Raw genomic sequence first — 26,602 nt, 5'->3', positions numbered from 1 at the left:
GGGAAAAAAAAAATTTTTCCCGGGTAAAAAATAAAATCAAAAACCAAAAAAAGAAGCAGGATAGGCTAGTAGGGGAAGAAGAAGAAACGACTTTCACTTTGGATCGTACACCCATGCAAAACATCATAGGTTATGATTAAAGGGGTTTGTGTTTTGTTTAGTTTTTTGCATTACTTGATTTTTTGTTTTTTTTTTTTTTGGGGGTTTTTCGGTGTTGCAATCATCAAGGTCATATCAGCCCATTTAAAAAGGAAGGAAAAAAAAAAAAGGGTCTTTGTACCTTTCCAAAATTTTAAAAATTTTTTGCTTTTGGCCAGGGAAACCCTTGAAAAGCAATTGGGGGAAAACTTTTTGTGGAAAATTGCGCTATATAGAGCTAAAATTTATTTAAAAAATATTGCAAATTTCTAACATGTCTATCTTCATTTGCACTTATTTTATGTATTTATTTATTTTTATATATTTTTGTTTTTTGTTTGTTTTTTAAGGGGTTTTTTTTACGGCGCTTGCAACACATTTAGGTCATATCAGCGCCCTTTAAAAAAATAAGGAAAGAAAAATGGGATATTTAAAAAGTTCTAGAATTAAATTAAAGCCCAGAAAAAAGAAGGGACTAGGGGAAACTGGAATAGGGATGATGTAGATTCCAAGGCTACCACCCATGTCTTAGTTTGAAATCACCTATAAGTCTCATCCGTACACAAGCACAAAATCCAACAAAGAGGAATACACTCAAATGCTAACATTATACATTCAAAATAACAAATATAATAATACATAACAGAGAGATGATTTACAAGGAAAAAAAATATCATCTCCCAAAACAATAACAATGCATTTGACTGTTTCCCTCTCAGCTAGGACTCCGGCCAGTGCCAGGACAAAACGAAGTAATCTCATTCCAAGACAAAGACAGAAAACAATTGGAAAACAGATACAGGGGGATAGAAGACAAAACAAGTACCTCCCTGCCCACTTTGGGAGGTCGGGAACCCCGCCCAGTAATTTATTTTTAAAAATCAAGTGCAATAAGAATATTACTACTGTAATGGAACATATTTTGTATAATGGAATGGATTTTTAAAAAAACCAGCACAGCCCTGTACAGTACAATGCACAACTTCGAATGAGGAAGACTATTTACGAGGTGCCATTTTACAGAATATTTTAGCAAAATCAAGTAACAGCAAAAGTAGAAATGCATATGTCAGACAAATCAAACAGTTCATTCATTCTCAAGATAATCTAGGATATGTTTGTTTTGTTTTTAAGTGTTTTACGGCGCTTGCAACACGTTAAGGTCATATCAGCGCCAGTAAAAAGTAAGAAAATGGGATAGTAAACAATTATAGAATTACAATTAAGGCACCCAAGAAAAGGTAAGACAAAGGGAAGTTGGTTCAAATAAGCAGATGTAGATTCCAAGAGCACACTATCAAAGTACTTAGTTTGAGATCATCTCAAATTCTCATCCAGACACAAGCACAGGTCCCCACTAAAAGGAATACACTCAAATGTTTACAAAGCATATATAATCTGTAAAACAAAACAAAATACATTACATAACAGAGAGATGATTTACAATTACAAGGGAAAAAAATATCATCTCCCAAAACTAACTATACGTTTGACTGTTTCCCTCTCAGCCAGGGTATCCAGCCAGGGCCAGGACAAAACCAAATAATCTCATTCCAATACAAAGACAGAAAGCAAGTTGGAAAACAGATATAAGACACAGTAAGTGCCTCCCTGTCCACTACGAAGGTCAGGGAACCCCACTCACAGATATAGGGGGATAGAGAACCCCACCCACAGATATAGGGGTATAGAAGACACAGTAAGTGCCACCCTGCCCACTATGGGAGGTTAGGAATCCCACCCAGGTATAAGGGGATAGAAGACACAGTAAATACCTCCCTGCCCACTATGGGAGGTCAGGAACCCCACCCACAGATATAGGGGGATAGAAGACACAGTATGTGTCACCGTAGCCATCGTTAACATATAGCCTGGCACAAGAACCCTCTAGGACTGGCAGTTTTACATCATTTTTTAGTTTTGTGTAGTGTCTAGTGAGTTGTCGTTAGTAGAGCTCATGGAAACAAGTTATTTCATTGGTTGAACTATTGAATACAACTCACGATTTATTTTCTTTGTGGCAAAAGACTGGCATTTTGACGTCATTTTTTGGTCAGTGTCAGGCTATAACTTTACGATGGCTACGGTGTCACCCTGCCCACTATGGGAGGCCAGGAACCCCACACAGATATAAAGGGATAGAAGACACAGTAAGTACCTCCCTGCAAACTATAGGAACTCAGGAACCCCACCCAGAATCTAGGATATGTATCTAAAATGGCTTATACAATTGCAGACAGGAAGTATGGTTGAAAGCAGAGCTCTTTTAGTTATTTGTCATTTTTACAAACTAATTAAAATGAAGCATGTGTCAAAATAATTTGAAATCCAAATTCTGGTTGGAAATGTGACAGTGATTCATCACCTCAAAACAGCATTATGCAGGGTTGAATTAGAAGATGAAAATTAAATTTACAGCCGAACATTATGAGAGACTTCTGCTTAAGTTTATCTGTGTTGTTAAGGTGACAATTAAGGGAGCAGGCACTAGAGTAATATAAAGATCTGAAAAAAGTGTGTAAAGTGGGAAACGGTAGGGGCTGCTTGAAGTCGGTGATCGTGAAAATACTAACGAAAGAGTAAAAATGGAGAGGCTTCATATATGGGAACACAACGGATAATGGACGTTTGGGGTACAAACCCTTCATCAGCACAACAATACACAAATCAAAGTGGAAAAACAAATAAAATAAAATGCAAAATAACTATTATCGTTTGTACTCAATGGTGGTTGCAGTATGACTGCAACCACCATTGAGTACAGATGGTACTAGTTACTTTGCATTTTATTTTATTTGTTTTTTTCCACGTTAATTGTGTATTGTTGTGCTGATGAAGGATTTGTACCCGAAATGTCCATTGTCTGTTTTGTTCCTATACGAAGCCTTTCCATTTTCACTCTTTCGTTAGTATGTAGTGCCAGACAAAGCAGAAAGAAAAATACAAGAAAAAAAGCCATTCCAGTTCAGGCATGCTGATTGTTCCAAGCTATTTTTTAAAGGTATTTCTATTTGTATCATAAAATGCATACAAAATATATAACATAGCATATATTTTATATAGATGGAATGAAGATGACGTTACTCAGGTCTTTGTTATTGTTTTTTTTTTTGCCATCCACATTTATGAGTAATTCTCAATTAACTGTATTAAGCAGACTATAAACAACCAAGATTACACATAGCTTTGTGTGTTGGTCTGTTGTTATACTTCTGAATGGAAATGTTGTGAGTTTCTTAGCCTAGCGCAATCTATCTATATCATTAAAATGACCAAATACCTCTGAGGATAGTGTATAAAATCAATGTTGATATAGAACAACTCTAAGAAATATTCTTATATAATCAGGCTGCAAATATCATAGTCCTGTCAAAATATAATTTGTTGGGTTTGTTTTTTAAGGGTTTTAATGGCGCTTGCTACACATTTAAGTCATTTCAGCAGCCGTAAAAGGACAGAAAATGGGATATTCAAAAAAGGCTAGAATTATTCAAAGGACATGAGAGAGTGTAAGACAAAGGTTAATGGTTCAAATAGGGAACATATGTAGATTCCCAGAGCACACTATCAGTGCACTTAGTTTGAGAATTACCTTCGAGTCTTAACAAGACACAAGCACGGGATCCCAACAAGAGGAATACACTCAAATGCTTACAAAGCATGATATTGAAAACAAAAAAATTATTGCAGTACATAAATGAGAGATGATTTACAAGTAAAAACAAAAATATAATCTCTCAAAACTAATTCTATACGTTTGACTGTTTTCCTCCCAGCCAAAGACTTCCAGGACCAGGAGAACTAAGTAATCTCATTTCAAGAGACAATGCACTGTTTGTTGGTCTCACAAAGGACAAAATAAACAAACTCCAGAAAATACAGAACATGGCAGCCCGCGTTGTACTGCAGAAAGACGGGAAAACTGCAGCTCCCGAATTACTACAGCAGCTGCATTTGGCTGCCAGTGGACCAGCGGATAAAATATAAATCTTCAACTATCGTTTTCAAATGCCTGGAGGGCTCGTCACCAGCATATCTCTCAAACCTCGTTGAACGGTATAACCCACAGCGATCGCTTCGATCAACGAACGACCTCAAACTGAAAACACCCCGCTGTCGAGTGAAGGCTGGTGAACGCGCCTTTCAGCATTCTGGTCCAAGGTTGTGGAATTTACTACCACTGGAGATACGTTCTTCGTCTTCACTAGAGGAATTCAAGCGTCGATTGAAGACATTCTTATTCCGACAGGCTTTCTTTTGATTATGTGTATAATTAGCGTTGTTCGTGTACTGTGTTAGGGCTTCATGATTAAGTTAATCTATGTTATGCGCCCAGAGCCCTCCTGATGAAGGGATGTTTGGCGCACTATAAATCTATACCATTATTATTTATTATTATTAAGATATAAATTTGTTTTGTTTTGTTTGTTTTTAATGGTTTTACGGCTTTTACAACATATTTAGGTCATTTCAGCACCAGTAAAATAGAAGGAAATGGGATAGTCGAAAAGTTTTTTTTTACAATTGAAAGCGCACAGGAAAAGTAAGACAAAGGGGAATGGTTAAAATAGGGAAACAGATGTAGATTCCAAGAATATACTATCATTGTGCATAGTTTGAAATCATCTAAGTCTCATTCTGACACAAGCACATGCCCCCACTAAGAGGAATACACTCAAATGTTTACAAATCATATGTTAATAAAAAATAACAGTACACAACAGAGAGATTATTTACAAGGAAAGAAAAAATCATTTGACTGTTTTCCTCCCAGCCAAGGATTCTGGCCAGGGTCAGGACAAAACTAAGTAATCTCATTCCAAGACAAAGACAGAAAGCAATTGGAAAACAGATGTAGGCGGATAGAAGACACAGAAACTACCTCCCTGCCAACTATGGGAGAAAGAAAACAACTCGGAAAGCAGATATAGGGGGAATAGAAGACACAGCAGGTGACCTCCTGACCACCATGGGAGGTTGGAAAACCGCATCCAAGTAATGAGATAATTTACACACATGAAAAATTAAAGAATGTGTCACTAAGAGCACCAAAATATACTATCATTAAAATCTTAAAAATGAGGTCATGGTAAAAACAAGGTAAACGTTATAGTCCTTTGCAGTGGTCAGGCCCATAAAGCTGGAGTTTTATTAATTTGTGTGTGTGTGTAAGAGAAAGAAAGAGAGAGAGAGAGAGAGAGAGAGAGAGAGAGAGAGAGAGAGAGAGAGAGAGAGAGAGAGAGAGAGAGAGAGAGAGAGAGAGAGAGAGATGGGGATTATGTATAAACTTAAGTATTGGTTTCAGTCATACGCCCAGATGCATTTCTAGAAAGACTGTTGTAACTCTGGCTCGTACTCTCAACCACTTGCTCGTTGTAGTCCACTCTGTTAGGTAATTTTCCAAATGTGGAAAAAGGGGGAAAAAAATAATGGGTGGAAAAAAAAAATTACAATATGATTTAAAAAATAGAAATAATGTATTGGTACATGGAAAAAGTTAAGGAAAAAAAATTGAATTGAGAAAATCAATATATAAAATAAAAAAAACAAATGATGTGAGCAAAGTTTTTAAAATGTTTTGAGTTACTTTGCCTAATAATTTAAAAAAAAAACAAACTAAAAATGGAAATAAATTATAATTCTCCTCAATTAAAACTTCAATACAGTTTGATGTTTTAAATTCTTTTCTTTTTGAAAAAAAAAAGATTTTAGGCGAATAATTTACTTTTAAACAGATCTCTTTTTAACCAAAATTCTTCTTTTCACTTTATAAAATTCAATATCTAAGCTCATCCGTCAAAACTTCCTAAAAAAATCAGAAATTTCTTTTATTTCCATTTTAACGCTTTTGAAAGGAATTGTGATTTATACATTAAGTGTTTGAATTGCTTATCTACAAAACATGAGTCTATGATGCCAGGGAAAATTTATTTCATGCATTTATTCATTTTTTCCCCCTAAATAAATAATATCATAAGCACTTGATGACACTCCTTAAGAAAAACTCTCGCTTAAAACCAACCCTGAGGCTGGCCCCAATTTTTCTGCTCTATATCATTACTAGTTTAAAACGTTTAAGATGAACTCCATCAGTGAGCTAGTCCGGATAAGATAAATCATCACTATGGATCTGTACGACTGGACTAAGATAGAGAGAGAGTCTCTCAAACACCCCCTCCCCTCATCCGTCTATTGCTCAATACATTCACTTGCCCCATTATAGAAACAACACTCGCTGTATTAGTCAAGTGTGTAGTGTGTGCAAAGATTCACTGAATAAATACACCAGCATGTTGCCACACGATGCACACACACTCACAATGAACATGCGGGTTTGTGCTTGTGTCATAGCACACTAGAGACTATGGGTATGGGGGGAAGAGCATAGCAGTGTTGTTATAGAGGGCATTGGGGCCAAGGCTAAGGCAATCCGAGAGAGTACTCTTAGTAGAGTCTGGGCCAAAGCCCTCCCAATGATCTCATCCATGCCATGCACATCTCCACTGTGACGTTGTTGCCTACCACTCCCTAGAATAGGGAGGTCCAGGGGAGTTTATTTTAAGGGGACTGCAGTGTACAAGGAATGGTTGTCCAAATAGCTCAGTTGGTAGACCACTTGCTTCACAAGCAAAGAGATCCGAGATTGATCCTGGGTGAAGTCAAGATTCTTTTTCTACCCTCCCTGTCCACCCAGCAATGATTGGGTAGATGGTTCTTTTAGACCTGCCAGAAAGTACTTAGTGGGAAACTAACATCCTATCCAAAGGGTAGTAAGCATTTGGTATTGTCCGTTTCACACTAAAGAAACTGGAATAAACTCTGGCTCGATAGGCCTAATGGCTCTGAAGGACTAATAATACTATACTATAAGGAAAGCGCATTGAGCACGTTAAGTGGATATTGCGCTATATAAATGCTCTATTAAAAAAGGAAAAAAATCAATATAGCATATATAAAGAATACAAGCAAAGCAGTTAATTTGACATTAAATTATGATGACAGCACCTGAAAAGACCATGAAATAAAATGAATATATACGATTTTAAAAGATGCAAGCTCTAATACTTCTTGTAAAGCAATTTGAGCTCATAAAGTGGAAATTGTGCTAAATATATATATATATATTAAAAAAAGCTCTAAGTCTAAGCTCAAGCTATCAAATAAGTGGTGCATATCAATTGGATCCCGAGTCTGGCTCTCTGACACTGTGATATGTTTATTCTCTGTGTACATCTAACACTTCTCAATAACCTGTATTTCTCATCATCATTAACCCATTCAAACCTAGAGATTTTTGCTACTTTTCAAGATTGGAGAAAAAAAATATATTAAAATGAGCATGAACATAGATAGTTTTATTCAACTACCATTAACATGTAAAAATTAAGAACATTAGCTTTGATACAACGCCTATAATTTGTCTCAGAAAAATGTAATAAATAGGCATGGGGGTAAAAGTGATCTGGGTAAGCTACGGATATAGTCAGTGTTAGGGTTGACTGAGTTAATATAAGTGCCCATTCCACACTTATTCTTTTCTTTAAAAAAAAAAAAATAGGTAGTTGATGACTTGCTCATTGAAACAACTGGTACAACAACACGAAATTAAAAAAAAAACCAACCAAACAAATACCATTTAAGATTTCAAACGATCCTAAAGTCAATTCGTTGTATGATAAAAATATTTCCTTGATATTGCTTTTTGCTTCTATTTATCAAATAATTTGGTAAACAAATAATGAATATAACAGCTTCAAAAAAAAACAAAAACACCGAACACAAAACGAATGTATTTCTGTTTTTATTGGGGTTTTTTTGTTGTTGGCTGAAGAAGGGTTTTGAGCCCGAAACGTTCCCTGTTTGGTATTGTGTTCTTCTTTTTATTTTGAAGCTGTTATGTTCATTTTTGTTTATTACTTTTTACAGTCCACAGCTTCTAGCAGCTTAGTATTATTTCAAATAATTTGGATATCGTTCTGGTATTTAAAAGATATGCAATGCATTGCACACACACACACACCCAAATAAGAGTTTTCATTCAACTGAGTAGCTAAATTTAAATGTTAACAGGCAAAAATGAGCAGAGCTGAACCAAGATTGTGCAAGGTAAGTTATTAATGTCTTAATATGACAAATTAAGATTTGAGCTATATTGTGCACCAATTTTGACATATGGAGACGAACCCCAACACTAATGTGAAAGGTAAAAAAGGTACTCCGTCAACACTTTTAGGTCATATCAGCCCAAAATATGTTTGTCATATTATCCTTTACACTTAGACTTTTTTTTTCCATTTTATACCAATGATCTCCTACATATTTTAAGCTTTGGGTATTTCAAAACTGTAGATAATTGAATAAGCTAATAAAAAAATATTCGATTTCAATTCTACAAAATGTAACAAGTGAACTGTATCGAAATATCCTTAAAATTGTATAGAAAGCACATCGTTAATAAAGCATGCAAAAAATAAAATCAGAATATATTGGATTGAAGCATTAATGGATAGATGATGTGGCAACCAAAGGAAACAGATACCTCTCATCTTGTATGCTGTGAGACACATGGGGAGAGCTAAATTTGGGGAGAAGAGGGTTGTCCCAACCATCCTTACTCAGAACCAATAGATAACAATAATAATAATAATAATAATAGATTTTGCAGAGTGTTTTATTTGTTTGCGAAAAAAAAAAATAAAAAAAAAATCCAACAAAAACCAAACAATCAAACAAACAAACAATTTTAAAATGCAAAATTGTCAAACAAAGAGTGTTTACACGTAACTCGCCTCTTCATTCATTTGAATAAAATCAAAAGGTGCACGGAGAAGAGGATCATATTCTGGGTACATCAGAGTTTTTGATAAAGCACATAATCATGCTTGACATGGCAACAAAGAAATGCATACAACTTAAAATCATTAAAATTCAAAATATTAAACTAAGTTAAGATTAAGATGTTAAACACTCACAAAACTTTAAAGAAAATAATTTAAACTGTTGCATACTTATTTTTCATGACTGAAACTTATGCTTTTATTCCATTCATACGATGAAATGATTTATAACGATTTTAAAGAAAATAACTAAATATCTACATTAGATATGTATTGAAAATTTATATCGATTCACTATTGTCAGTATGCAGTACAATACTTAATTTTACATATAAAGTGCAGTTTAAGTAACAATGTGAACTTGAATGTAAGCTTCAATTTAATAAACGAAAACATATATGTAATGTGGATGTTTCAGATTTCCCCTTCATCAACAAAACAGGACGAATGAAATACTATAGACGAATGAGATAATGGGATTGTCGCGTTGTCAAGGTGAATAAACAAAAACATTGACTGGGCAGGAAATAGTATGCTCCTTTTTAACGAAATCCAAACTTTAAGACAAATCTGTAAAATGTATCACCTTGGTTAAATATTAATAATTAGAAAAAAAAAAGATTAATATATATATTCATATTAAGACTGGCAGATATTCATTTAATATATAACTTAACAGGGGCGGATCAATCTTAACAATAACCAATAAACAAAATCAACAACAGTTCAAAGAGAGTACAAAGTAATTCACAGATTGTTTGTGCTTCAACTTACACCAATTTGAGGACCCCTTGCTTGATTTGGCGCCTTCTGTTCTCATCAATGGGGTACTTGTAAAGAGCGCCCAGTGCAAGGAGAAGCAGGAGGACAGGACCTGGGACGATGAGCAGACGGAGGGCGTAACCGACATCATCTGGCTGTTGACAATCTCCTGTTACATAACCGCTAAATCTGAGGAAAAACAAGAGGGACATAATGGACAACTTTTTCAAAGAGCTAAAACGGGACAGGTCAAAATAAGAAATTAAGGAGCAGGTACCGGTGTAAGATAAAGATCTGAACAAGAGTATATGAAAGGTGCCAGACAAAGCAAGAAAGAAAAATACAAGAGGAAAATCATCCCAAAAAATCAGTCGACCTGAACTGCGGCTATGTGGTCTTGTGGTATGACACTCGCTTTCTGATCAAAAGGTCCTGGGTTCGAGCCTCGCGCTTGGCGCATAGTTGAGTCCTTGGAAAAGGCTCTTTACTCACATTCTCACCGTACTCAGGTGTAAAATGAGTACCTGGCCAGTAACAGCGTTGTCTTTGTCCGAAAAATTGTAATATCGCCTAACAGGCGTTATGTCCCGTCCTACATGTTAAATGTTGCTGTTGACCAGGGACCCCTTGTAAAGCGCTTTGAGCACGTTTAATGGATATTGCGCTATATAAAAGCTCAATTTAATGATCCAAAAAGGCAGTATGCATGGACTATTATAAAATATAATCCAGAGTGAGTTTCCTAAACATTAAAGCTTACCTTAAGTACTTTCTTCTATTTGTCTGTTCCTTGTTTTAATTTGTAGGTAAAAAAAAAATTATAATCCTGGGACATAGGGCCATTTTCATAAATATATTATTAACAAATTTTAAAAAATATTTCTTTTTTTTTCCTCTAGAGTATTAAATCAGGACAATCCGATTTTACAAGGACGGTTGGCTGCTATGCAGTCCTTCAGAGCCAACGAAGGAAAGTTAGAATGACTGACCTTAAGTCCCATTTTTATTGCATAACCTCCACTTTTAGAGCAATTGAGATGATAAACTAACTATCATTGATTAGCTTCTGGAGAGTGAGAAATGTTTTTGTTTTTGTTTTTAAGGATTTATGGCGCTTGCAACACATTTTGGTTACATCAGCGCCAGTAAAAAGGAAGAAAATGGGATAGTAAAAAGTTCTAGAATTACAATTCAAGCACCCAAGAAAAAGAAAGACATAGGGGAACTGGGAATAAATAGGGATCAGATGTAGATTTCTGAGAGCATACCACCAATGTACTTAGTTTGAGATCACCTATAGGTCTCATCCGGACACAAACACAAAATCAGTGAGAGAATGTGAGTAAAGGGCCATTTCCAAGGACTCAACCATGCACTGAGCGAGTCTCAAACCCAGGACCTTCCGATCTGAAAGTGAGTATCATACCACAAGACCACACAGCCGCGCGTAATGATAATACATAATTCCATATTTTAGACAATAGCATTTTATTGACTTACTCAAGAACAATCTGTGAGAAGCCGAGAGCAATGCCTGCTGCCAGCTTGTTGAAGAAAACGTAGAATGAGTAGAAAATAGAGTCATGGCGAGTATTTTTCTCTAACATGTACAAATCTAAAACATCGGGTAGCAAAGACCTGAAATGAGGATAATGGATAGAATGTAAGCAATTATTTGGTATGTTAAAAAACAAAAAAACAAAAAAATAAACCCCCAAAAAAACAAAACCCTTGAACTTTTATGTAGAGCAATATCCACTAAACATGCTCAATGCGCTTTACAAGGGGTCCTTGGCCATCAGCAACACTTAATATGTAGGACGTGACATGATGCCTAATAGACGATATTACAATTTCTTCGGACAGAGACAATGCTGTTAATGGCCACGTACTCATTTTACACCTTAGTATGGTGAGAGAATGTGAGTAAAGAGTTCTTTCCAAGGACTCAACTATGCGCCAAGCAAGGGTCGAACCCAGGACCTTCCGATCCGAAACCGAGTGTCATACCACAAGACCACATAGCCGCACATGTTTGTTTGTTTTGTTTTTAAGGGTTTTATGGCGCTTGCAACACATTACAGGAAGAAAGTGGGACAGAAAAAGTTCTAGAATTCCAATTAAAGCATCCAAGAATAAGGCAGACAAAGGAGAATTGGTTCAAATAGGGAACAGATGTAGATTCCAAGAGCACAATATCAGTGGACTTAGTTTGAGATCACCTAAAAGTCTCATCAAGACACAAGCACAGGTCCCCACCAAGAGGACATAAACAAAACATAAAACAGTGCATAACAGAGAGATGATTTACAAGGAAAAAAAATATCATCTCCCAAAACTAACTATACATTTGACTGTTTCCCTCCCAGCCAGGGCCAGGACAAAACTAAGTAATCTCATTCCAAGACAAAGACAGAAGGCATGTTGGAAAACAGATATAGGGGGATAGAAGACACAGTAAGTAACTCCCTGCCCACTATGTGAGGTCAGGAACCCAACCCACAGATGTAGGGGGATAGAAGACACAGTAAGCCCCTCCCTGCCCACTATGGGAGGTCAGGAACCCTACCCACAGATATAGGGGATAGAAGACACAGTAAGCCCCTCCCTGCCCACTATGGGAGGTCAGGAACCCAACCCACAGATATAGGGGGATAGAAGACACAGTAAGTAACTCCCTGCCCACTATGTGAGGTCAGGAACCCAACCCACAGATATAGGGGGATAGAAGACACAGTAAGCCCCTCCCTGCCCACTATGGGAGGTCAGGAACCCAACCCACAGATGTAGGGGGATAGAAGACACAGTAAGTCCCTCCCTGCCCACTATGGGAGATCAGGAACCCCATCCAGGTTTGTTTGCTTTGGACAGGCATCCATTGAGATGTTGACAATGATCATGGACTGTTTCATTTCATCATCAAGCTTTGTCTCTACATGATAATTTATTGTTATGGTTGTCCAGCAATTATAACAGAGTTATTGAAAATATTCAACAAAATAGGTGGTGATAGTTTTGACATGGTTAGTGTTGTTAATGATTATATTTTGTCAGTACTGGTGTATTATTGATAGTGATGACAATGATGATGATATGATAAAGATGATGTTGGTGATGATGATGATAAAAAAATAATTTAAAAAATATATTAATAAAATTCCGTTTATTCAACCAACTGGGGAAATTTGTCTCTAGGGTCTATTCCAAGGGAAGAATGGAATAACCCAGACGTCAGCAGCGTCGCAAATTGATCTAGGGTGAGGTGACTTGCTCAAGGCCACACAGCACAGTAATGGGTGATCGAACTCTGTACCTTTTGGGTATGAAGCAAAGACCGTACTGCTGAGCCACGCTACCCGATGATGATGATGATGATGATGATGATGACAAAGATGCTGTTGGTGATGATGATGATTACAAAAATACGACTGCCACAACCCGAATATATAAGTATGTACGTTCAGTTTTCTAACATAAAAGCAGAAACAGACAGCTATGTAATTTGTAAATCTTAGCAAAAGCCAAGGAATTGATCCTATTCTGAGAGATTTAACAAAGCTCTAATCACCGTTCATAACGTCTTACCATGGCAACAGTAACATGACCGATATCCCCAGCCCGGAAAAGATCATGACACAGTAGTACAACCAAGCATTACCAGCTGGCAAATACAGCTGGGATATAGATACTGGCACAAGAAGCTGCAGAGTAGAAAAATTATTAGAGAACTTTTGTTTAACCTGAAATATATATATATATATATATAATATATATATATATATATATATATATATATATATATATATATATATAAGGACACTTACATTGTATTATGTCAGGTCAATCGTTTCAATGCTGGTAGCATATAAAATCATCTATATATACAATCATATATATTTATTTTTAAAGTGTAACGCCACCTGAATTATCTGCAAATATTAACCAGTATTCATAATAAAAGATATATTATTTTAGCTATAGTACTGAAGCATTTAAGTATACCTGACTCAGGTGTAAATGGGTATCCAGCTGAAGGTGGCGGCGGATATTGCAAGAATATTAGTATTAGTACAACGAAGATGCTGAACTTGTCAAATATATAACTAGCAAACCCTGCTACATCTTCGATTAAAAATTTATCACTGACAAGAATGTTATCTACCCATACACATCCACTGAATCTGGATAAACAATTTAAAGAAACATACATGTAAAATATATATAAATATTCCGAAGAATTCAATAAGCCATGGAATGAGAAATGAACAGAAATAACTGCTGGTTAGTGAACAGAGTAAATAATAAAAAAAAAAAAAACAGATATAGGAATTTACAGAGCTTCTTTGCATCCAATATTCAGTGTTGTTCCGGTTTGTCCAAGCAAGCCTGAAGGGGGGTGGGGGGGGGGGGGGGTTGTCAGAAACCTGAATTTTGATTAGTCAAACATTTCCTGGTTAGCAATCTATAGTCACCCCTCTCTCTCTCTCTCTCTCTCTCTCTCTCTCTCTCTCTCTCTCTCTCTCTCTCTCTCTCTCTCTCTCTCTCTCTCTCTCTCTAATTAAACTTACAATAAGACCAGCAGCATATGTGGACTTTTTGCCAAACCGTCCAATCATATACTGCCAAAATGGCATGGCAACAATAGATACAACCTGAAAAAAAAAATATCAATAGAGTATTTTAAACAAAAATGATAGAATGATAGAATACAAGTTTTTCTTCTTGAAGTTCAAAGTACTAAAAAAAAGAAAAAAGAACAGAAGTTTCAATTTAATGAATACCCGCCCTCTTTATCCCAATATGATGTTTCTTCTCTTCTTCTTTCAATTTATTCCGCATTTTGCCAGGTTGTCATAATGAATGCCACATCTCCATGCATCTCGGTTCCGAGCATCATCTTCCTCCAGGCCCAGTTCTTTCATATCGTCCTTTACTATAACCCACCATCTAGTCTTTGGGCGTCCCTTTTTCCTCTTTCCCGCTATTTGTAAGTCCAATACTTGCCTTCCCACATACTCTCTCTCATCTTTTTATATGTCCGAACCATTTCAATCTATCTTCTCTCATCCCAATAGGATTTTTCTACTGGACATTTAAGTAGCACACTATCCACTAATCGTGCTCAAAGTGATTTACAAGGGGCCCCTTGCCCACAGCAACATTTAACATGTAGAGAAGAATGAAACATCATTACAATTTTTTTCCCAACAAATACAATGCTGTTAACGGCTGGGTACTCATTTCATACCCGAGTATTGAGAGATAATGTGAGTAAAGAGCTTTTTCCATGGACTCAACCGTGCATCACTCAGAGTGGGACTAGAACTCTGGACTTTCCGATCTGAAGTTGAGGGTCAGACCACTAGACCACATAGTCGCACAAATTCTTTTCTACTTTTTCATTGTTCTTATTAATAAAACTTATGACATAATGGAAAGTCACTCGTTTTTAGATCAGGATGTTGTGGATTCAAATCCCTGTGAAGACAGTGGCTCTGTCCTACAAAACTCTGATTCAAAAGAAATAAACGGAGCTGCTGCCTTCAGGGTCACTTCAATCTACACAGATATGACCTGTGTAAGAGTGAATATAGATAGTCTACTCTTTTTATGTTGTCTGTTTGTTGTTTGTTGCTTTAGGTCTCTTCCAACACAATTGAGGTTATATGAGAGACCGCTGAAACAAAAAAACAAGCAATCTAACAAAAATAGTACAAATGTAAATCAAAATCATAACCTAAAGATATCATAAGCTAAATTATAAATAACCAAGAACAAACAGGCAGAAGATTTACAGAAAAAAAATATCCCCTGTCAAAAATACAATCACAAACCAAAGAAGCAGGATAGGCTAGTAAAGAGAAGAAACGACATCACTATCAGATCGTACACCCATGCGAACATCATAGGTATATGATTCAAGGGTGATGCTCCCGTCCAACCACCCGCCTACTCTTTTTAGAGAGAAAAAAAAACTGAAACCCAGTAAACAACAAAACATGTAATAGATTTAAAGTATGGATGTCTGAAAGTTGATTTTTTTTTCTATTTTAATTCATGCGTGGAAGATTGAGATTGGTTAAATGTTACTTTAAAATATTCTTTTTTTAAATGAATGAATAAATAAATAAATAAATACACTTTGTTCATCCATGAGGAAACTAGTTTTACACATGTGAATTACAAGAATGAATGAATACGTGTAATAAAATGTATCTAAATAGTTTTATAGAGCTATATAGTCAATAAAATTAAAATAAAAGCAATAATGTAAAAGTGTAGCTTTTAAAAACAAATATAACTACATAAAAATATTTGATACGTTTATGTATGTTGGGTTTTTAAAAAAAATGTTTTTAAGGATTTTATGGCGCTTGCAACACATTTATGTCATATCAATGCCAGTAAAATAGGAGGAAAAATTATTTTTTTAAATTAAAAAAAAAATTGAGCTTTTATATAGCGCAATATACACTAAATGTGCTCAAACAGCTTTACAAGGGGTCCCTGGCCAACAGCAACACTTAAAGTGTAGGATAGGGCATGACGCCTGTTAGGTGATATTACATTTTTTTTCGGACAGAGACAATGCTGTTAATGGCCAGGTACTCATTTTACACCTGAGTACAGTGAGAGAAGGTGAGTAAAGAACTTTTTCCAAGGACCCAACTGTGCGCCGAGCGAGGCTGGAACCCAGGACCTTCCGATCCGAAAACGAGTGTCATATCACAAGATGACACAGTCACAATGGAAAATGGGATAGTCAAAAATAATTTAGAATTACAAGTAAAGTACCCAAGAAAAAGTAAGACAAATAATACAGGTTCAAATAGGGAACAAATGTAGATTCAAATAGCATACTATCAGTGTACTTAGTTTGAGATCACCTTAAAGTTTAATCAACACATCAGAACAGGATCCCACTGAGAGGAATACACTCGAATACATACAACAGAATATATCCATAATAGAAAACAGAATTAACAATACATAAAAGAAAGATGATTTAGAAAGGGAAAAAAAAATCATCTCCCCAAACTATACAATAAGTTCTGACTGTTTCCTCAAAGCTGAGGACTCTAGCAAGGGCCATGACAAAACTAAGCAATCTCATTTCTAGACAAAGCCAGAAAGCAACTGGGAAAAAAGATGTTAAGGGATAGAGGACACAGCAAGTGACCTCCTTCCCACCATGGGAGGTCATCAAGTGACCTCCTTCCCACCATGGGAGGTCATCAAGTGACCTCCTTCCCACCATGGGAGGTCATAGGACCCCACCTAGTCATTTACGTATGACAATAAATGGGTCATGAGAGTATCAGTGACTAATAAATAATACAAGACTTACGAATAATACAAGACTCACCAATGATACAAGACTTACCAATAATACAAGACTCACCAATGATACAAGACTTACCAATAATACAAGACTCACCAATGATACAAGACATGAATAATACAAGACTCACCAATGATACAAGACTTACCAATAATACAAGACTTACCAATGATACAAGACTTACCAATAATACAAGGATGAAATATGAAAACTGGTCACCCATCTTAAGAGTGTGAGTGCAATACAAAGCAATGTTCCCTTGAGCAATCTGACGGATAGAATGAAATTAAAATGATTGATAAATTGAAGAAAGTTTAAACAGTAACTGATATCTGCTATGGGATTTGACAAACAGGCTTAATTTTAAAACGATGAATCTCAAAGTCATGACAGTTTGCTGAATACAACACTTTTCGTGTTTCGTTTTCTTTTCTTTATGTATTAAAAAATAAATTTTATAACAGTGACTGATGAAGTCAAAATGAAAGTCATCCTTTCAAAAGATTTTAAAGTTAAAATTATAAAAATCAGTCTACTTGTAATCTTTGACAAGACAAAAAAACAAACAAAATAATCTCAACAAAAGTGACAACCTCCCCCTCCCCCCCCCCCCCCCAAAAACAAACAAACAAAAAAAAAACAAACAAAAATCGGCACGATGGAAAATACTCTTTTTGCATATTCCATTTATTTATTTGATTTGTTGTTTTTTTTTATTTAAACCTCAGGAACGAGAGACATCCGTTTACTGTCACATTGTCAGTTTACTTTTATCTTCTTCTTATATATCATATACTACTACAAACAGGCTTACATATAATGACCTTAAAGTAATATTAAAATAAAGAATAAAAGTTGAGACAAATATATGAATATATATATATATATATATATATATATATATATAATATATATATATATATATATATATATATATATATATATATATATATATATATATATATATATATATATATATATATATATATATGTGTGAATAAATAAGTAATAGAAATAAAAATAAAGGAAAATAAAATAAAATCAAATTAAAAATAAATAAATAAATAATAAATAAATAAATAGACCTATAAATAATAAATAATGCTAACTTATAAAAGGAAAGAAAAAGAATGCAACACTGATATAAAATGACTTAATAACCCTGGTGCACTCATAGATAAGGGGATTTAACTCTCTCCTTACCGATCATTTTTAGTATTTTCCTAAAAATGACAGTCTTACCCAGCAGAAAAATTGATTTTTTAAAAACTTAAACAATCTCTCTACAAAACAACTTATTAATTAAACACATTACATTGTGATGTACAAAATAAATTTGAATAAATAAAAATGTATCTTGTGTCGTAACAAATGTAGCGATTTTGCTGTAGGTGGTAAGGAGAGGGTTAAACATTGTCAATACTGTCCACAAAGGCTGGCTATGATTATGGGTCATCGCATGGGCCACAAACATCATCGTGGATGATAGATGTTTGTTTATTTTTAAGGGTTTTACAGCGTTTGCAACACATTAAGGTCATATCATCGCCAGTTAAAAGAAAGAAAATGGGATAGTAAAATGTTATAGAATTAGAATTAAAGCACCTAAGAAAAGGCAAGACAAAAAGGAACTGGTTCAAATAAGGAATAGATGTAGATTCCAAGAGCACATTATCACCTAAAAGTCTCATCCATAACAAGCACAGGTTCCAACTAAGAGGGATACACTCAAATGTTTACAAATCATATATATGTAAACAAAAGGAAAAAAAAAATTATTTCCCAAAACTCTAACTATTCATTTGACTGTTTCCCTCTCAGCTAGGGTATCCGGCCAGGGCCTGAACAAAATTAAGTAATCTCATTCCAAGACAAAGACAGAAAGCATGTTGGAAAACAGATAAAGGGGGATAGAAGGCACAGCAAGTGCCTCCCTGCCCAGATGATAGTTTCATTGGCAATATATGATAAAGCTGATGTTAAATAATAATAATAATAATAATAATAATAATAATAATAATAATAATAATAATAATAATAATAACGATAATAATAATAATAATAATAATAATAATAATAATAATAGTAATAATAATAATAACAATAATAATAATAATAATAATAATAATAATAATAATAATAATAATAATAATAATAATAATAATAATAATAATAATAATAATAATAATAATAGTATAATTAAAGAATATAATGTTAAATATCATAGCCAAGTGGGAGCTCCTTCTTGTAAGATAAATGATGTGCTGCAACCCTATGCAGAGGATTATATCCCATTTATGAGAATTGGATTTCTTTAAAAATGTCGCCATTGAATGCAAACAAAATCCATTTAATGTAATTGCTGAAATATCAAAGTCCAGAATTCAAAACTTAAATAAAACGTTTTGCTTTTAGGTGAATAACAATTTTATCCATTATTTCAAATTCTGAGAACGCCACTACCACATCATCTCATTCATCTCTAGTGTTTCATTCATCCTGTTTGTTGATAAAGGGGAAACCCAAAACGTCCATTCTACCTGTTTTCGTAATTAAATTGAAGCTTACATTCCATTTCACATTGTTATTGATTTCTTCGAGCTTCGAGCAGCAAACATTTACATAAAAAGTTGAGATGATCAGCCACGTAAGATTTTAGTTGTCTATTGCTTTGATTAAAGAGATACTAAACTGCTAGAAAATATGGACTGGAAAAGGTAATGAACAAAACTGAATAAAAAGCTTCGAAAAAGAACAAAATACAAAACACAGAACGTTTCAGGCTCAAAGAAATTCTTCAGTCAATGACAAAATCAAAACTTATACAGCTCTTTAAACAACCGATTTGTACCGCCATCATTGGAATTTGCTTTCAGTCTATATATTCAGGCATTGCACTGTGACCCGAGGGACCCAGGTTCGAGCCCCGCTTCAGGCACTTTCGTTTTTTCCTTGAGCAAGATAATTAACCCCCAATTTGCTCACTTGGACAACATGGGTGATTCCTGTTGACATCAGACATCTTGTTTGATGAGTTATCTATATTCCTTCGTGGAATGCCTAATGGTGACGATGTCTTATGATGTCGTGGCGAAAATGGCAGAACGTTTAAAAAAAATAAATAAAAATATATATATATAGATACTAAAAGCAAATTCCAATGATGGCGGTTCAAATTGGTTATATATATATATATATATATATATATATTCTGGAACAAAATTGGTTTTCTCAACATGTTTTAATGAAACTAAAGATGTTAATGTTATTCTGTGGTTAGAAATAAAATAAAAAAGTCAGCTCTTTGATAGTTACTTACAGCTATGGCAATGGACAAAAACAGAAATGTGAGGGATGCCCACAAAAATGGCTTGAAAGAAAAAACTAGTTTGATTCCTGAGAAGAAGGAATTCTGGCGATCTTGATTCGTCACCACCCCTGAAAGTCAAACGAAAAAAGAAATTGTGAATAATTATCTGGGGAAGTCAAGACCTTTTAACGATTCATTTTCAATGGCTTGAATGGCGGCTATGTGGTCTTGTGGTATGACACTCACTTTCGGATCAGAAGGTCCTGGGTTCGAGCCTCGCTCGGCGCATTGTTGAGTCATTGGAAAAGACTCTTTACTCACATTCTCTCACCATACTCAGGCGTTAAACGACTACCTGGCCGTCAACAGCATTGTTTCTGTCTGAAAAAATTGTAATATCGCCTATCAGGCATCATGTCTCGTCCTACATGTTAAGTGTTGCTGTTAGATAGGGCCCCCTGTAAAGCGCATTGAGCACTTTTAGTGGATATTGCACTATATAAAAGCTCTCTTTTTTAAAAAAAAATAATAGTGAATGATGAATTTTATTAATGGGGTCCCAATAACTTAGTTACGAGAGCACTTGCTTGACACGCAGTGGGACTGAGATCTCAATATTCCTTCAAATTATTCAAACACGATTAAATTGAACATACAATTTTTAACTTTAAATTGCAGACTTTAAAATAAATAAAATTAATTACCCCTAAAAAATAAATGGCAACTAGGCCTTACCTCGTTTTTCCCTTGATCCAAAAAAGACAACCAGGCAACAAAGAATATAAATACCAATAACAACGCCAGATCCTTTCATGTAAGCATCGCGCTGAGGATAAAAAAAAAAAAAAAAAAATGGAATAAAATGTCTTAGAGAATCTTAATATGATAATATAATAATTTGTGTTCTCTTCCTGAATTAGGAGAATGAATTGTCACCGATTATGTCCCTTAGTTGCAGGCCTGCCTTCTACTGTGAAAAATTCATAGAAATACGAAATTCTGGCTCAAACTTCATGAGCATCTCCAAGATATTAAAACTTATTGAAAATGAAAGTTGATGCCAGACTACATGATTTTAAGGATTTTGAAGAGTTAATTAATCAATGAGAGGGTTAATTGTTGATCTATAAAGTTTATAGCGATGACAATTTCTGTCTCCTAAAAATTAATAATTTTAAACTTTTAACTAGGCAGACATAGTTAATACTATTATAGGAACAACTTAGACATAAACAGCACTTCTCAAGTCTTGATAGGTTTTACTAAAGAACGATAATCACAAATTCCACCAACTCACGCACACAAGCTAGATTGACCGTCCGTGTGTTTCCGTTCTTGTGATTATTATTTTGTGACTAATCAAAGGACTGAATGAGGTAGCAAACGCATTCACTCAATACACTCTACTGTTATAAAAAGTTGTGGTTGCTGCTCACTGAAGCAGAATTTATACTTGTGATATTCCATTTGGCATATTTGCTACTGTATTCTTTTTGTATAGAGCATAAATTGACACACACAAAAACCTGTGTTGAATGGTTCCTTTTAAGACGCCATTGCCACTTAAATTCATTTCAATAAGTAGATCTGTTAAGGATATGATCAAAAGTACTTTACAATAAATCAGTGTTATTTATGCTGTGTAATGTTAATGTTAAGAACTTAGAGGTATTGACTGTATGCGTTATATATAAGAAATAGTCATTTAGTATTTCTTTTTTTAAAAAGGACCAAGCAATTGTTACAGTTCCTTTCAAGCTGCAAAAAGTGTGTTTATAAGCGTGCATATAATGATCTCAAAAGTCTCAAAAAAAAAATTATTGATCTTAGAACCATTGTTGTTTTATTTATTTATCTTTTCAATGAATAGGTTTTTGAAATAGCACCTTCAAATAAATACAGTCCACTCCGGATAATCGCAACTTGGTTAATTGCAACTTTCGGTTAATACAACATTTTTCAAGAAACAGTATTAATTCTATATAAAAGTCACTGCTGAATTGCAACAAATTTTGGCCCTCAAAAAGTGGTAAATTCAAGAAATCAGTCAAACAAAATTATCATGATTTGATCATAGAAGAAATTGTGACAGGATAAAAAAATTGAGAGTGAGAGGGATTTAATGCTACAGAAGTGTGTCACCATTCTATTAAAATCAAAAGAGGGCGGGGCTTTGCAGTATGGGTTTGTGTTGTCATCTGGGACCATTAGATAGGAGGGGGAGGGGGCTGGGCATAGTCTCGACAACAGGTAGACAATGACAGTTGTAAAGATAGACTGAGCAATATCCTTGTTTTGGGATTGACAACTGAGCATTGTGACCAATGGGTTTGGTGAGAGCTTATTGTCTCTCATCACAGCTAATCTGTTTGACTCTGACAAACGTTGAGAACAAAAGAGTGAAAGTGAATCAAATCTGAATAAGATGTCGATTTGCTTCAAAGCTGCTTTTGCATGACAAAATCTATACAGGTCTGCCATATGGTTTTTATTTCAATCAAATTGCTCAGTATGTGGTGGACGAAGATTGATATTTACAATTACTTTGAGTTTACCATATATGCGTAAAATGTAGCAATAGTGGACTGGAAACTCAACTTCGGTTAATTGTAACTTCGGTTAATCGCAACATTTTCGCTGATCCCAAGGTGTTGAGATTATCTGGAGTGGACTGTAATTGTAAAAGTACATACCTGTATGTATGAGTTGCATTGTACATTAGTACGACACCTATAAGGTGCTATGCTACATACCTGTATGTATGAGTTGCATTGTGCATTAGTACGGCACCTATAAGGTGCTATGCTACATACCTGTATGTATGAGTTGCATTGTACAATAGTACGGCACCTATAAGGTGCTATGCTACATACCTGTATGTATGAGTTGCATTGTACATTAGTACGGCACCTATAAGGTGCTATGCTACATACCTGTATGTATGAGTTGCATTGTACATGAGTACGGCACCTATAAGGTGCTATGCTACATACCTGTATGTATGAGTTGCATTGTACATTAGTACGACACCTATAAGGTGCTATGCTACATACCTGTTCATCGATGTTCCCATCAGATTCCATGTCACCATCTACCCCTGTACATCTCTTCCCTGACACAAACATACCCTGGACAATTACAGCCACCAACACGCCTAATGCTTCAAAACCCATGCCTTGAAAAAGGAAATGATAGTGTTAGCAATATAAAGAGACTGTTAATGAGTTAATGCTTTACAGTCAAATGTATTTTGTCCATCACGATTAACTCACCCCACCCTGAACTCAGGCATCTTGGGTGTTGATATGCACCAACCACCAACCCGTATTCACAATTAACTTGGGATAGTTGTCAGCATAGAATTTTCCACTTTATTCAAAGACAAGACTTGCCAACTTGCCTCAACCATTTGAAAAGATTATCATATTTTCCCCAATATTTTATGCTCATTTTCTCATATTTCTTCCAAAAAAATCTTATTTTCAACACATGCAACGCTCTAAAATTTCAAATTTAACATTTGTTGAATTTATGGAGGCTTATCAAGCTAGTAGAGAGAAGGAAGATCCTGCGATTCCCGCGACAATCATCTGTCTGGCTACTCAGGTTCTCGAAATGACGTTTTATGACTTCAACTATTTCACATTTATCATTTTCCACCTTTTTGTTATAAACTGCTGATTTTTGCATTTATCATATTTTAATCAACAACACCATGTTATCATATTTTAGACTTCAAGTGTATTAAAATATTAGAAATCTTACTGATTGGCAAGCCTGCAAAGACAACTCACAGACATAAGACTATCCATTCAAAGAAAGAACTATCTACTTTTCCTAAACAATATTTTGTTCGGTCCAAAAATGGAAAAAATGAATCGTGTTTCAAGTGTGTTTCGTTGGGAATATATTGAAGAACATTTAAGATTTTAACTCCATTTCTTCTTCTTTTCTTCCTTTTAAGTCTGTAATGTCAAATTTTGAAGATTCCACAGACCACAGTATTTTTCTTTATTAGAAGTGAGACTATTCCACTGTCTTCAATGTCATGGTATGAATGAGTACAAGTGTACATCCATTCTTGAGTGGCGAACCATAAACTTAGATAACTTCCTCTTATTTTGTTGAATATCACCAATGGGTAATAACTTGATCGTTTAGGCCTTTGAAAAATATTTTTAGTTTGTCATGCTTTTTTCTCTGTTGTAGTGTTTCGAGATTTAAATCAGTTTCATGTCTTTTTTTTTATCTTTGTTGTTTAGATTTATAAATGTCACTTCTCTGCTTTTTATTTGTTCGATTTATTGGATTTCTGATTTGTGGAGAGGGTCCCAGACAGCTAATATATTCTAGTGTAGGTCTAACCAAGGATTTGTTGCACTTTAACTTTATTTTCCTCCTGCTGTCGTCTAAGTTTTTTTTGAGGAAGCCTAAGGTAGAGTTTGCTTCTTTGAATATGTTTGTAACATGATCTTTCCAATTTAGTTTGTAATTGTTACTCCTAGATATTTCACCTTGCTCACTTCTAGTGCAGTGTTATGTATTGTGTATGTTGAATGTATGGTTTTTCTGTTGTTTGAGAATTTTAGAATCTGGCACTTCTGAGGATGGAATTCCATGCTATTTTCTATTTCCCATCGTATTTCACCATTCATCTTTTAGCAGTGTATTTCAGTATACCAATCTCAGATATAACATAAATGAATTGTCAAGGACAGGCTATCTCTGAAGAAAATATGGTTTTGCAGTGGGAGTGGCTCCATGTCAGATTGTTTCTACCATCATTGCTGATAGCCTAAATAAGCTCGGAAGACAAAGCATCATCTTTCAACTAAGAACACACCACATACCGCTCAACAGCCATTTAAGCAAAATTACAAAAGACAAATCCCTTTCCTGCCCCTTATGTCAACATCCTAATGAAACAGTAACACACCACTTGCTTGAATGTCAACCTCTTGAAGACCTGAGATGCACATTCCTCCCACCAAATCCAAGAATCAGTAACTCACTGTATAGTCACCTGGAACAACTACAAAATACGTCTAACTTCTACGTCATGGCACAAAATCGAAGGGCTAGAGCTCAGGTGGTCGCTGGTTTGGATAAGTAATTAAGTAAGTACCTTCATTGCTTTTTTTCTTCAGTTAGTTTTCTAATTGTACACAGGAAAATTATCAGCAGAAAACCTTCGTGGTCTGGTATGGTATTCTAATGAAATTGATCAATTTTATGTACCTAATACTTTTGAAAGCGAGATAAAATCATTGTGGAGATGAGACCACCGAGAAGGTTGATGATCATGGTTTCAAATTTATGTTTACCATCTTCACAAGAAGGACACTTTACTAAAACATCTCAACACAACTGTTAGGCATAAAACATATGACTCAACATTAAAATAGAACAAAAAAATAAATGGAAGTCCATGCAAAAGCAACAATCGAAGTAAATATTCGATGCTGATATAACTTGATAGTTGAAAGGCAGAATTGAAAATGTTTTATTTATCAAAGCAGATTCAATAATAATCGTTAACGATTGAAAAAACAAAACAAAACATAATGAAAGACTTACGAAAAGCTGTTATGGAATCTCTGTCTTCTTGTCGAGTTGCAACATACATAGTTAAAGCTGTGTAAGGAACGTGTAAGCACTAGAATGAATAATGTTTAATACATGTTAATAAAACATACATGAAAAAGTATATATGTGAGATACGAATCGATCTGTCTCCATTAAAAATTTCATATGAGAGCAACCAAGAAGGGAAAAAAAGGGGAAAAAAAAAAAGAAAGATGGGATCAAGGATGGATCAAATGTCTCTCAAAGGATTGTTGGGCTTCTCAATCCATTATTGATAGCATTTGTCATTATCCTAAGTTTGTCATGTTGAATTGGATTTCTAAACAGGATTCCAATATTTATGACATTAAGAAAATTTATGTTTCTTTTCAAACCTTCACAAAACCGCTCAAGATAATAGAAGAGAAAAGATTGGTTCTAATAAGTGACTAATTTGTTATCATCTTCAAATGCGGCTGTGTGGTCTAGTGGTATGACACTCGCTTTCGATCGGAAGGTCCTGGGTTTGAGCCTTGCACTCGGTGCATAGTTGAGTCCTTGGATAAGACTCTTTACTCACATTCTCTCACCATACTCCGGTGTAAAATGAGTACCTGGCCGTTAACAGCGTTGTCTTTGTCCGAAAAA

At 34.9% G+C, this 26,602-nt stretch overlaps 1 protein-coding gene across 11 annotated transcripts in view; it reads right to left on the bottom strand.

The window, feature by feature from the left end:
- Nucleotides 1-393: 393 nt before the first annotated feature.
- The window catches only part of LOC144966437 (sodium-dependent lysophosphatidylcholine symporter 1-B-like), a 39,084-nt gene continuing 12,875 nt past the window's right edge, over nt 394-26,602 (bottom strand). For 9 of the 11 annotated variants that reach the window (XM_078903011.1, XM_078902967.1, XM_078902994.1 and 6 more), the window contains exons 6-15: nt 25,967-26,045; nt 23,443-23,564; nt 21,125-21,215; nt 20,399-20,517; nt 17,264-17,347; nt 14,306-14,389; nt 13,323-13,438; nt 11,238-11,375; nt 9,750-9,926; nt 394-5,523 (exon numbers count right to left, since the gene is read on the bottom strand). In XM_078903011.1, the coding sequence (XP_078759137.1) occupies nt 5,427-5,523; nt 9,750-9,926; nt 11,238-11,375; nt 13,323-13,438; nt 14,306-14,389; nt 17,264-17,347; nt 20,399-20,517; nt 21,125-21,215; nt 23,443-23,564; nt 25,967-26,045 (1,107 nt within the window). In that variant the 3' untranslated portion in view covers nt 394-5,426. Of the gene's footprint in view, nt 5,524-8,677; nt 9,927-11,237; nt 11,376-13,322; nt 13,439-14,305; nt 14,390-17,263; nt 17,348-20,398; nt 20,518-21,124; nt 21,216-23,442; nt 23,565-25,966; nt 26,046-26,602 lie in introns of all 11 variants that reach the window. The other 2 variants (XR_013644225.1, XR_013644224.1) reach the window with 1 other exon arrangement.

Source organism: Berghia stephanieae, chromosome 1 (assembly GCF_034508935.2).
Source record: "Berghia stephanieae isolate SIO BIC M18660-M18661 chromosome 1, UCSD_Bste_1.3, whole genome shotgun sequence".
NCBI lineage: Eukaryota > Metazoa > Mollusca > Gastropoda > Nudibranchia > Aeolidiidae > Berghia > Berghia stephanieae.
This window is presented reverse-complemented; position numbering and strand designations above follow the sequence as displayed.